Source organism: Aulostomus chinensis, chromosome 23 (assembly GCF_037954235.1).
Source record: "Aulostomus chinensis isolate RoL2024-O1b breed Wild chromosome 23, RoL_Achi_v1.0, whole genome shotgun sequence".
NCBI classification, from domain to species: Eukaryota; Metazoa; Chordata; class Actinopteri; order Syngnathiformes; family Aulostomidae; genus Aulostomus; species Aulostomus chinensis.
In genome coordinates this window covers 11136873-11150752 of record NC_141342.1, presented here as the reverse complement: position 1 = coordinate 11150752, position 13880 = coordinate 11136873, and the positions used below count along the sequence as shown (strand labels likewise).

At 41.5% G+C, this 13880-nt stretch overlaps 1 protein-coding gene across 4 annotated transcripts; it reads left to right on the top strand.

The window, feature by feature from the left end:
• The first annotated feature begins 4430 nt into the window (after positions 1 to 4430).
• On the top strand, positions 4431 to 13124 carry tbc1d24 (TBC1 domain family, member 24). Of its 4 annotated transcripts, none has more exons than XM_086195663.1 (7): positions 4431 to 4519; positions 7661 to 8769; positions 9416 to 9574; positions 9851 to 9914; positions 10288 to 10383; positions 11072 to 11318; positions 11496 to 13124. In XM_086195663.1, exons 2-7 carry the CDS (start codon positions 7781 to 7783, stop codon positions 11651 to 11653), a joined length of 1713 nt encoding a protein of 570 aa, XP_086051789.1. In that variant the 5' UTR covers positions 4431 to 4519; positions 7661 to 7780; the 3' UTR covers positions 11654 to 13124. The 4 variants fall into 4 exon arrangements, with proteins under 4 accessions (XP_086051789.1, XP_086051788.1, XP_086051790.1 ...); XM_086195662.1 differs by having other exon boundaries at positions 4496 to 4715; XM_086195664.1 differs by having other exon boundaries at positions 4503 to 4589.
• The last annotated feature ends 756 nt before the right edge of the window (positions 13125 to 13880 follow it).

Sequence of the window (13880 nt, the reverse complement as noted above, 5' to 3'; positions counted from 1 at the left end):
ATGACACTGGATACGTCATAAAGTCGGTCATCATGTGCATCAGTAAAATCTCCTTTGAACTCAATGGAAAATGGTTTTAGGAGCAAACATGCACATCAATAAAAGAACAAAACAGGAAAAAAAACAAACAGCCATTTTACCAAATGAACTGAGTTAATGGATAAATAAATTGTTCCAAGTTAGGAGCTGAAGCGTGATGTGTCTGCTCACGTGGGCTCACAGCTTCAGTTTAACTAGGACAGAGAGGGCCGTCACGTCTCCCTCACTTTCATCAGGCAACTAAACTCGCTAACCCTTATCCAAAAAAAACATGGCTGAGCTCAAGTAGGCCTTCATGCACGAGCGGTTTTAAGGTCCTCCTAGTGCATGTAAAGCTCCTGATTTAAATGATTTACATCCTGTTCATTTAATCTGTCACTTGTCACTCAACATGATATCGGATGGCTGATGGAAAATCTGGGTGATGTCACAAGCTGGGGAGGGTCAGCACCCTGTTACTGAAAGACCTGCTGAACATTCGAATCATCATCCCGTCCAAATGAGCTGTTATAGTAGAAATAAATCATTTATCCACCTTTCAGTCAGCCAAATTCAGTAAAGATAGATTTATGCGTTCCTTGGCGGTGGATCTGATGACTGAGTCTTACCTGCGTGGACGTAGAGCAACACGCATGACACCCCCCCCTGCCCCGTTCACAGATGTTGGATCTCACTGCCAGAACCAGAAGGTTGCCTGAGGTGTGCACAGTAGTTAGAGAATGACGTACATCTGACCACTAAAGATCTTTTTTTAAATTGCTAATGGGCGTGTTTTTGTTCATTCATTCATTAGACTGATAAATACTGAACTCATATGTAGCATGTCAACAGTTTGGCCAACAACACACCAGCTCACACACACACGCACACACGCACACACGTCTCACCTCCTTGGGTCTTCCTCCTAACCCCCTGGCTTCCATCAGGCCTGAAAAAACACAGAAACTGAAGAAAAAAGAAAATTGAGTTGTGTCTGAAAAGTAAGTGCCTCCTTTTTTTGGGGTCTCTTTTCGATCTTTTCCCTCCTTTCTCTTGCCGTGCCTTTTCTCTCTCTCTCTCTCTCTCTCTCTCTCTCTCTCTCTCTCTCTCTCTCTCTCTCTCTCTCTGGGTAGCCATCCTGTAGTTGTCATGGTAACCTGACTCCCCCTTAAGGACAACAATACCGGCAGTGCTACTCAGGCTTTTCACACATACAATAGAGCCCACGCTATAGGGTGACACAGTTCCTTTCAGTCCCGCTGGCCAAACTCAAGCCTCGGTCCGTGAACTGACACCAGGGAGCTTATTTAAGTAGCTCAAATGGTTCAAACCTTTTGGGATGAAACAGACAAAAAAACAACAAAGTTTAATGACAGGAACAAAAGAACAGATGAGTCTAGACAAAAGAAAATTATGAAGACAGTAAATCCGTCTAATAAGTCAATTAGATATCACACAATTAAGGGATCGATACATTTAAGTATTACATTTAAGAAGATTGAGTTTGGTTGTACAGGAAAGCAGTCATGCTGAGTTGCTGAGGGCCTTTTCAGAGTCGAAGGTTATACAATTTTTGCCTGTTCGGCCCCTCGGCAGGATGAGGTTCCAGTCATTAGATCAGACCAGAACCTCTGAATACCAAAAGAGGGCGCCAGAGTGCCAACAAGAACTGTCCTAAAACATGTGCGAGGAGGAATATTTACCACAAATGTTCTTCTATCAGATCACCAAAAAAAAGTAACTTAGAGTTGAATGAGATGGATACGACTTCTTCGAGAAACTATAAAAGCAGACATAACTGAGGAGGGGGGAAATGACACAGTGACGTCCTCTCAAGACTGCTTCTGTAAATCATATGAACCTAATTGAATAATAACAAAAGCAACAGATTACAGTGTCATTTTTGCATGCCACAAAGTCTCCACATCACCCAACTCATTTAGAAAACTCAGTTTCAACTTGGAACTTTCAAGTACAGACGCTTCAGTTCTCACCGAACGGAATATTCTGGCTCATATGGGTCGATATACACCGATGCAACATGTAGCCAGTGAACCAATTTAGACAAAAATAGGCCGCGACCACAAATAGCCGTTGACTTAAAGGCCCATATGTCACATCTTCCCTTCCTGCAACATGTCAGCACCCACAACACAGAGGCCTGATTGGCTGAGAGCAGTAAGTCAACTGGGGTAAACCTACAATGTGGCTGCCACGGTTCAGAGGCGCGCTTCAAACCTGTAGTAACACGTCGATAACACATCTGACCATTCCAGGAAGCTGGCTGCTCTTCTGTCATTCATGAACCCCTGAACCTCAGAGGTTCAGCTAGAATCATTCGAAAATGTTGAATATCTCAGTTTGTTTTTGTATTAATGTGATCATTCCATGTGCTTGCCCCATATTAATTCATTCATTCAGTTCCAGGGTTGTTTTTGATGTTGGTTTTGTTGTTGCTAAAGAGCCACCCCTTTCATCCAATAACTGATTTTTGCTTTCCCCCCCCCCCCCAAAATAACTTATGATTGAGTAACAATAAATCGAATTATGCTCAAAGTTGTTTTTGTTGCAAAGTTTGCATTTATATTTGATTCGTTTTCTTTTCTTTCTTAAAATTGGCCGGTAAATTTTTTCTTTAATTAGTGTCATTGCAGAATATTTGATGATTGAATAATTTTAGGAGAATTCCCCCCCCACACACACACACACAAATTTGCTCATGTTCTTTAAAAAATATATATGTATATATATATATATATATATATATATATATATATATATATATATCAGAAAACTATCAGGAATATATTTACATAAATTTAAAAAAAACTGCCAAGAATATAAGCAAAAATTTTGGAAAATTAGAAACAAAACAAAAATGGAAGCAAAAGTGGAATGAAAATACTCCTGGCAATGCCCTGAAAGACATTCTAGGTCCACTGAAGACCTCCTGAGCCCACTTTGACAACCCCTGCTTCACACACAAGTAAAATGCGCTGGGCAAAAAATGGTCAGTAAGCCTTTGAGCATGCATGCAAATGTATCTGTGCATGTGCATGTGAGATAATGTAAGTTGGTAGACAGATTGAGGATGGGGGGTGATGGTGGGTGAGTGGGTGGGGGAGGGGGTTGTTGTACAAAAGTGATGTCATGCAAAGTGTGGGAGAGGAAGATCTGATGAGCGTAAACCTACATAAGCTAGGACCTAAAGGCTTACTGGCTTTGGACCCATCTGTCTCTCTCTCTCTCTCTCTCTCTCTCTCTCTCTCTCTCACACACACACACACACACACACACACACATACACACACCACTTGGCTTTACTGTAAAATTATCAGTTTGATCCACATGTTTCATGATGTGCACGCAAATTAGATCATTCTAAAAATATTGTACTTCTGCAGATCTGTGACTACCTCATGTGACATGTTGCTCTCTTTTCTCTGACACACTTCCGTGCCAAATAGATCAGCACAAGCTGTTTAAAGTAGTCAGGGAATGTGGACATACTTGGCTTTGTGGACCTCAAGCATTTTAAAGTGAGACATATACCGAACGATAAGACTGAATGGTATTTTGGATTTGTTTCTTTGTGGTTGGTAAGTACCATCAATCACATCCTGCATTGGCCTCAATCATGAACATATCACCGACGCTTTGGAAGTTGTCGTCTATATTGTGAAATATGTGGAAGCGGAAAGTACAAAAATTAAAGAAAAGTATCACGTTTGCACTTAAATTGCACCTGACGCTCACTGTTTTTTTTCCGTGACAGAATTACAAACTGATGTTTTATTAAATGAAGACTTAAAAATAAAAAAATAAAACATCAGGAAGGATGAGACAAGGACAGACAACAATTTACCATGAGCTGTTCCCCAAGCCAATGTTGGCTCCACAATTTAATTATCATTAATAACTGTCATGTGTTAGGCGGGTATGTCTTGGCGGTTGCTTTGAGTGGAGCACAAAGGCAGGTTTTGTTGCCCTTGTGACGGTGCTTCCTTTCCTGTTCCGGTGCCATCTCTCATTTGACCGAGCAAGTCTGGAGGCAAACAAATCAAATCACCGCAATCTAAACTTGACACAACAATAAAATACTTTGAAGGCCTTTGGTGCAAAACACACCATTTTCATCTGTAATAAGATGTTTTGGATAGTTTGGTATGCCACCTATTTTCTAGTCAACTGGAATAACTAATAGTTTAATACTGTAGGACAGTTGATGGAGCCCTATGCGCTGTTCACCATCACCGTATGTTTTTATTGTGACTCTTGTTATTTAACGTATTTGAATGTTTAAAAAAAAGATGGAAAAACAAAAAAGTTTCGGTAAACATTGTGTGTTTAAACTGTGACACTAACACACCTGAGCCCCAGCAGCTCAGCAGCCGCACGCTCTCGCGGAGACCGGGTTCGCAACAACTGCGCATGCTCCAGGACACTTAATATGAATTCTGCTTCACGTCTCAAGACATCCCACCCATCCAGCCAGCGAGGGGTAACATCAACATGTTTGATGACAGTTATTTATCGCATGTGCTTACTCGCATTCGTTGGCATTCACGAAGGTTAAATCTTCTTCCTTTCACCGGCGTCGAGTTGTTAATGCATCGCTTTTCCTCCGATTCACGCTGAGTTTCTCTACCACATCAACAAAGTCTACGCCAGCAGACTGCGGAGCAAATTCATTTGTGGTTGGTAACATGCATGCTAGCCGATGCAAAAGCGTTAGCCCGCATTTATTGTATCGTTTGGACTTGGGAACATATTTGCACGGCTTCGTGTCCGTCTTGCTTGGTTGGTTGTGCGGCGGCATCTAGTTTTGTGTGTCTGGTGAAGCTTTCGGTGGACTCTCTTCGTGCACTGACGGGTGACAGGAGCAGCCTGCTGCTAGCTAACGTTAGCAATGCTAACTTGGCAAGTGTGAATGGAAAGCGTTGTATCAGATTTACTCCGGCGCTAATGTTTAATATATCAGTTGGTCCGTGTGCATTTGGTTCCTTCCTTTGACTGCTTACGGGTTTGTCTAATGTGTTGGCTAATATGACCCACGTAGCTAGCTGAGGTTAATATTTATTCGACAGACAATATTGTTGAGACAGCTTTTCTTATGTGTGTTGGCACAGCAGTACAACCGTGTGAAATGGAGCTCGGAGACAAGGTACCTTTCATCTGTATGCTAGGTGAGGTGTAACGTAGCAGCCACGGACAACCATTGGTCAGCCCTTTCTTCTGTACATTAACTTAAACATTAAAATGTAACTTCCAATACATTTGACAGTTACTGCAGCATTTAATTGTATCATACATTATGTCAAATGACTGTAATATTTCAGATTTTGCTCGCGAATTGAGGAAAGTGCATGAATGTTATTAATTGCTCATTCTCTGACAGGACCGTTCTACGGAATGGTAGTTGCCAAACCTTTGAGTTAATCTTCCTAAAGACTTGTTTATGGTTTATTAAAGGATCCCCTTTAACAGATGCCAATACATTCATAAATCATTCAGGAAATACATTATTTATGAAATATACAACATTTGAATTGTCCAGTCTGTATTTGTCATCTTAAAACTCGCAACATTGTTAGGTCACAACATCAATCAAGAAGGAGATATTTTATAAAACTTTGTGCATGATTAAAAGAAATAGCCAAATAATAATCAGTGGTCAATTAATCATCTGTTTAATCGTGTTATGAAAATTATGTTTGAATGAGGATTTTGTGTTGATTGACTTATGCGAAAGGCAGATTTTGATTGTGGTATTTTTCCAAGCTCCAACACTCACTCTGCTTTTTATTTGTCCCAAGAATTTTTGTGCAATATAACACAAGTTTTTAGCATGGAATGAGTAGGCTTTATTATTTAATTGTCAACACAATTAAGGACTGGCCAGTTGATAAGCTTGATTTTGAGTTTCCACCTTATTTAACAGCATTAGTCTGGAGTAGGGATAAAGGACGATTTTGAGATCGATATCAACAGATATTGATCTTATCCTCTTTTTCTTTTTTTCAATTTATTGGTATCGGTCCAATGGCTCATATGTTATTGGTCCACTTTTGTTCAAGTCTTCTTTTCTTTGCTCTTTCATCTATAATGAGGAAACAACAGTGAATAAATGATTTACGGGTTTAAAATATGATTATCATATAAACTTGTTTTTATACAGATAATATCGACAAGAAATTGGCCATCAGTTGTGAAGAATTGGCACACAGAATATCTGCAAAAAAAAACTTAATTTCATGCACCTGGGATGAGCTTAATGTACTGGAAAAACTGAGTATCAAGGCTTTGGTTTGGTCTGTTTTGATTTGTTTTCTTGAATTTGATGACGTGCAAAGAACATGTACAGTCTCATTCTGAGAGTTTATTTAGTTGAAGCTGCATTAAATGCCAAAGTTTATTCTGTCTCATTTGTTGAGTCTGAATTGAAGTCAACCTTTGGTAAATTACTTCCAGTGGAAACAGTCAGAGTTAGATAAACAGTGGAAGAGGAAGAGTTCGTCACAATAATAGTTTGCCATCGCTACCATAATATTTTACAGAGTTAGGTATCGGTATGCATCGCCTTGTGACTTGTCAGAAGTCCAGGGTGAAATGATCAAACAGCATTTATGACTCTCTGAGCATATCGCAGTTGATCTTTGGACACACGTCTCAATGTGAGTGGTTCATAAACGGTGCGACTTGATTTGACAAGCATTCTCACAACCCTTGGCTTAGCAAATAATCTTTGGATCTTCTGGATTGTTTTGTCAGATTCGGCACTAGAGTATCCTCCAGTTTTATTGATTTAATGTCGAGCTTAGCCTGTCCAGTTAAGTCAGCATGTCCAAGATGTTTTTGTACCTCAAAGATCCTCTGAAGTCAGTTTTCTGGCTGTCATAACAGGGTTAAAAGAAGAGTTTAAAAAAAAAATGTCTGCATTCCGTTCAAGCTGCAGATGGACTTTAATTTCGTTTGGATTCAAGAAATGCATAATTTGTATGCTTTTAAGCGTTTGATACTGGAGCATAAATGTGATGAGTAAAACTGCCGTTATGTTGCACGGATGACATGAATAGTAAATCATCTCCGCATACGTGTTACTAGCTGCTATTGAAATCAGTTACTTTAGCAAACACCCCCGTGTTATCCGTGACAAATTGATGGTCAATGAAGTTGCCAGTTCATAGACAGAGACTAGCCCAGTGTGTGTGTTTTTCTGATAGGTCGGGGCTTTTGGATGTGTCGCATCAAAAAAAACACCAAAGCTACTTAATATGTTGCAGTGAATGTTGGTTGAAGGGCAGCGCGCGATTTTGAAAAAAACACTCAATGACCGACTGTCACCTCAGACCTTAGATTCTCAAAACCCATTACATCCCACACTTCAAACTCAATACTGCACTTCCTGGGGCTGCCACCAATGCACACGCCCGGTGTGATGTCCGTTGCACAAACATCAGACATAAAGAGATTTTTTTGCTTGATGATAAATTGATATTGCTCAGAATGCTGTATGTTGTGTAGAACAGGAGGGAGTTTTACCTCAGCTGACACAACAACTGAATTATGTTGTTTCAAATTTGCAATGATTCTTCACCCTGATTTACACTAATTTCTTCTTTTTCTCCCTTGTGTTTTGCAGTAACCATCATGCTCACTTCAGGAAAATAGGCTAGTTGTCTGCCGTGTGGAAAAGTTAAGTACATGTGCTGGTGAGCCCTCCTCTATTCCCACTCAGGCAGTCCATCGAGTTCACTAAACCATGGCTGAAGAAGACTATGGCAGCTTTGTGGACTTTAATCAAATGGGGGAGCTGGCTAAGAGCAGTGGACCCACCAAAGTGGACTGTAAAGACCTGAAAGAGTTCAAACAGATGGCGCGGCAGGGTTACTGGGCAAAGAATCACAAACTGCGGGCACAAGTCTACCAACAACTCATCAAAGCCATTCCATGTCGCACCGTTACCCCAGATGCAGAAGTATATCGAGACATTATGGGAAGTGCATCCACAAAGAAGCGCTCTTCCAGCATCCCTTTGCCAGAGTTTGTTGATGGAAACCCTGTACCACATTACTGCCTGAAGCCGGACGCAGTAGCGTCAGTCCATCAGATTATCAACTGCCTGGCTGGACAGTTCCCAGATATTTCCTTCTGCCCGTCACTTCCTGCTGTCACCTCATTGCTTCTGCACTTCAGTATCGATGAAGCTCAGTGTTTTGAGCACATTAGCCGCATTCTTGCCTGCAATGAGCCAGGCAAACGACTGCTGGATCAGACTTTTCTGGCCTACGAGTCTGGTTGTATGACCTTTGGGGATCTGGCCAACAAATACTGTGCACCTGCTCACAAACTGATAGTGGCCACAGCCCAGGACGTGCTGGAAGTGTACTCAGACTGGCAGCGCTGGGTGCTGGGTGACTTACCCTTTAGCCACGTGGTCCGAGTCCTGGATGTTTATCTTGTTGAGGGCTATAAGATTCTCTTCCGTGTGGCTATAGCTCTGCTCAAGTTCTATCGCAAGCACAAGGCAGGAGCCCAGGGCGGCCAGGGGAACCAGCAGCAGCAGGATTCAGCCAAAGTCAAGGCAGATATTCAAGCCTTCGTGAAAGGCATTGCTTCCACTGTCACGCCTGACAAGTTGCTTGAGAAGGCCTTCTCCATCCGTCTGTTCAGCCGCAAGGAAATCACCCTGCTGCAGCTCACAAATGAGAAGTCTCTGCAACAGAAAGGAATCACTGTCAAGCAGAAGCGGTACAGTCAATAATGTGATTCTACCTACTGACCTCCAGTCTAAATCTTGCGTCACCAAGGGCATTAGATGCTGTACTTTGACCTCTTGGTGCTCAAGGTCATAGCATTTGGAAACAGCACCGTTGATTTGACACAGGGACATAGAAAAAAAAAAAACAGAATAGTGCAATTATTATCTACTCAGCAATTCCACATGAAGCAAGACATACAGTAGTTCATGGACAGTAATGAAATCAGAGCGTTATGCCTAGAATGAGAGGAATGTGATGTTAAGATAGGACAGGGGCAGTGTGGACTTGAATGCTGTGGGTAATGGTTTAAGCTGTATCCTTGTCTCACTTTCTGTCTCCTTTCGGGTTGGTTTGCACCGTCTTTTTCCATCCATCACCTGTTCATCTTCATCTCCGACCCCACCCTGTGTTTCCTACCTTGGGTCTTTCACAGTTCTAGGTGGGTTCACTCCTTGCATGTTTTTTTTTTTTTTTTTGTGGTCATTTCATTCACAAGATAACCATAATAAGTTATTCAAAATTGTTCGTTTACGTCCTCATTAATTCTTTAAAGCTTTACTGAATCTACAACTGTGTGATGCCTTTCCTAGTTTTACCGTATCTTCCTTTTGTGTTTTTATCTCGGCCGTGTCCAGGCGGAACGTGCAGCTGGCGCTTAACCCTGACACCTTCTCCTCAGAGATAGTCAGTGCCAAGGAGATGCGGGACATCTGGTCATGGATCCCTGAGCGCTTCGCCCTGTGTCAACCACAGCTCCTCTTCACCACCTCCACCCACGGTTGCAGCCTGAACAGGTACATTGAAGAGCCTCAACACTGACCAACAGATCCCATTTTAAATTCGGGTCCAAAACGTTTGAAAGCAGTATGTAAGCATGTTCTTTCACCTGCACGTTAGTTGGGTCTATTTCTACGATGAAACAGATAGCAGTAGATAGAAGTAATTAACAAATCCGTTAGGAGAGTTTTTCGTTCTGTATTTAAGTCGTGCCTTTCCTCACTCCGCTCACGCACGTTATGAAACAGTCGTAACTGTTGTGAAACCATCTTAACTGCCATATCTTCCCCCAGGTTCTACTCACATTGCGAAGGCTATGAACCAACTCTGCTCCTCATCCGGACCACCGATGGAGATGTAAGCAAATAAACGCACGACTTCTGTAAATGTAGTTGACGTTTTAAGTGCTCAAATGTAAGCATTGCATAACCTTGACAGCAAAGAGGAACTGCAAAACACATGCATCTCAAACAATACCATTAAAAAATCAGGTCCTCCCATTTGATGGGTATGAATGGCAGATATCACCTTCATAATTCTACCTTGCATGTCTTGAGCTGAAGGGTGATCGGACATCATAGCAGTTTGCTAGCAGTGAGTTAAATGATTAGCCAGTTAATGTGCATGTTTTCTATTGACCAGACAGTCCCTTTCCATCAGCGCAACAATGAAATTTTCATCGGTCTTCTAATGCAAAGGCGCTAATCATGCCAACATGTCTTTGCCTCAGGTGTGTGGAGCCTTCCTGTCTTCAGATTGGGAAGAACGCAAGAGAGGAGGGAACAAACTGAGCTTCTTTGGCACAGGGGAGTGCTTCGTCTTCAGGGTCAGTTCAGTTTCAGAGTCCTGACTCACTTTCCTGTTTACCCGTTTCTCTGTATTCTACAAAGGGAGATATTTGAAGTAGTACTGCATTAAAGCCACAAGAGGGCCCCATCCAATCTAATTTAACGGCAACTGTGCCACTGGCCTCAAATGGCTTAAGATTCCAATTTAAAAAAGCTTGGCTAGTAGGTCACAATCTGCAGGTGGTGTTCTGCAAAACAAACTCGCCAAAAAAAAAAAAAATCCTCATCATACCTCTCTGCCTGTGCAGTGCTGAGCTCAGGTTTTCACAACACCTTGGCTAGAAATAGCAAACTAGACTTTGTCTCAAACCTCTTTAAATTATTTACTTGGCTGTCTGTGTTCATGCACAGCTGCAGGCTGTCAGAGCATGCACACGAGAGAATCCATCATTTTACGCACTCCCAAGTTAAACACACACACACACACACACACGGATCGGAAACAACTGTAACCTGATCCAGTAGTTTCAAGCTGGCTCTTACCTGACACCACAGATGCAGGATAGCAGCAAAAACAGCATCCTGTTGCATAGTGGTCAGCTCGTCTCTATCCAGAACCAGAATATTGATTGGGCTTACAGATTGGTTGATTGTTGATGTTTACTATGTGATTCTCAGATGTCACTGATAACATTTAACCGTAGCCAAACTTGTTTTCCTCGCTAGCTGAAGCCAGAGATGGAGCGCTACGAGTGGGTGGTGATCCGCCACCCTGAGTTAGCCTCCTCCATCAAGAATCAAGGCCAGGAGAACACGGCCTCCTCTGAGAGCCAAAACTCAGACAGCAATAGCTTGCAACAACCAGAGAAACCTGCTGGCGACCTGTCTCCCTTCCTCTCCGCCCGCCACTTTAACCTTAACTCAAAGAACACATCCATGTTCATGGCTGGAAACTTTGACTCCATCATAGTTGGTGGGTGGACTGATATTTTTTCATTTTGTGTTTCCTTTGCTTTCATGGATTTTGTTGTTGTTGTATGTTGCTTGAATTTGAATAGAAAACCTACGAAAGCAGCGTAAAACATGATTCCAGAAGTAGAGCCTATTGTTTGAAAGACCTTCAAACTTAGTGATCTTCTGTTTTGCTCAGGCGGAGGCGATGGTAATGCTCTCTACATCGACTCTGAGCTGAACCACGGGCGCACTGGCAGCTGCACTACCTTTGACAACCCGCCCCTGTGTGCAGAGAGCTTCCAGGTGTCTCTGTTGGAGGTATGGGGCTTCCAGGATACCATGGCCGCCTCATGAAGCTACACGCATCCATACATCGACTGTACATTGTTAAAGCACACATATTTCTATCTCTTAAACATAGTAAAGCAGAAAAAAAGTATCAAAACAAAGTCCAGAAGGGTGAAAAACACTTGTATGCAATCAGAACTACAGCCGTCCTGCAAATTAATATATGATTAACAGAATTATTTATAAACCAGCTAATCCAAATTGAAACATGACGTGATTGTTTTCTAGTTATTTTTTGTATCACATTGTGTTACTAAGTATGTAAGTGATGTTCCATTCTGGATATAGCCAATATGTAAAGGCTTATGTCTTTTTTTTTTTCTTTGTCTTTTTTGGTCATCTGTGACACGTACATGTGCATGCTGGGCAGGAAGAATTGAATTTTTGAATGTAGATTTGGTTTAATGTCGTGCGGTTGATCTCAGTCTGCCAAATTTACAGTAAAACAAGCTTTACAGTACTTTAAATAAAAAAAAACAGACCGGACCATGTTGATAAAGCTGTGGTTTTAAATGTTGGACAATGACGATTTCAAATGTAGTGACAGTGTGTCAGGTCCACTCGATTTTTTTTTTTTGATTTTTTTTTGGTCCTATTCTGTTTTTCTCACTTTTTTTCAATTCATTGCACATTAATGGGCGATTTGTTACATGAATTAATGTGGTTAAGTGTTTGTGAATATCAGTGGTGAATTTGAGTGTTGCACATTTTGCACAACGTGTATATCAGCTGTCTTTGAATGAGTAGCGGTAAAATAAGCCTCATTTTGTGTGACTATTCAGGTGAATTTAAGTGCAGACGTTCAAAAACAAATGGTGACATTTTAGGTTTACAAGTAATGAAGATAAATGCGGTTTGTTCCTCCCTTATCTTCCATTTACCTGCTATTTCCGTCCTCTCCAGTATGAAAATGGTAACAAAAGAAGTCCAAAAATCTTGTGGCGGTGTTCTCACAGTGATACAACCTTGAATATTTGTATCTGTATGTTGAAAATGTTGAAATAAATAACCACAGGTGTATTCTACATGTGAAAATACAGCAACATGCTTTCAATAGATCAAGAGACTCTTTCTTGTTTTGTTGTATTCGCGCACAACTGGCTGGCGTTTTCTTTCCACGTCGTCCTCGTGTAGAGAGAATTACGTTTCCGCAGACTCACACAAGTGTGCCGGATGCCTTCTTAAAGTCAGCTGACTATGAGTAAACCCCTGATCATCTTGCGTTTTTTTTTTTTTCTCTTTCAGTTACAGCGAGTACTCTTGTCCCCCAAATTGCTTCTCTGTTTACGTCATAGAAACACAATTTTATTTAGTCTAACAGTTCAAAGTTACAGGTACAGTGACATTCCTGTAAATGTTGCAGTTTAGCCATCTTGGCTCATTTTCAACAGTTGTCACTTGACGAGTAAGTATTTTCCTTAATGGTGCATTATAACCTTGTCATAGTTTTGTTTTTTTTTCTTCTTCTCATTGTTGCAGTCGGGCACTTGAAAGTCATTTCTAATTAGGGCCTGAGCCAGAAGGTACTTCTGGCGAAGACCCTATTATGTTTGCTCGGCAGAGCAACACATTAGCAGCACTAAAAACACTAAAAACACACACTAAACAGTGTCCCAGGCCCCCCCAACACCCATGAGGCAACTGGGCCAGACGGCCCGGAGCCAGTTTTCACATACACACCCATTCAAAACCTGGTATTATACTGTTCTTGCTCTCAATGAGTGCGCGCTATATGCGCATAATGCGCATAATGCGCATAACGCGCATAATCTAATTTGACCCCCTGAACATGCATGAAATTCGCTGAAATTTGGCACAATCGTTCGGTATGTCTCAACATTCACTAATCAAAAACAAAAACGCCACTAAAGTCTATAGCGCCACCTAGGGAGCCACACAAAAAAAAGATAATTTTTTTTAATTTCGCGCGCTATAACTCCTCACACAAAACTCCCACAGACATGGGACCAACACCGTTGGACTCGTCTCATCAAGACGAACAATTCTTACACTCTGACCCCTCACCTATCTCCAACAGAATGTCCACAAATTGGACAAAACTGTCAAAATCAGGACTTTTTTTACTCCCCGAACAAAATCTATCTCCTCCTAAACCGTAAATGCCAGGGCTTCCAAACTTTCACACATTACTCTCCCAACTGTGCTCTTCAAAAATCTTTAAAGGCTAATATACTACGCGCTCGGTTTGGATTTTATAAGCCCTCAAAGTGGG

Excerpts from the sequence above, each read along its gene's own strand:
- tbc1d24 (XM_086195663.1), top strand. The coding sequence starts at position 7,781 with ATGGCTGAAGAAGACTATGGCAGCTTTGTGGACTTTAATCAAATGGGG. Across the intron at positions 8,770-9,415 it reads ATCACTGTCAAGCAGAAGCG|GCGGAACGTGCAGCTGGCGC; the intron begins GTACAGTCAATA and ends GGCCGTGTCCAG. Across the intron at positions 10,384-11,071 it reads GGGAGTGCTTCGTCTTCAGG|CTGAAGCCAGAGATGGAGCG; the intron begins GTCAGTTCAGTT and ends TTTCCTCGCTAG.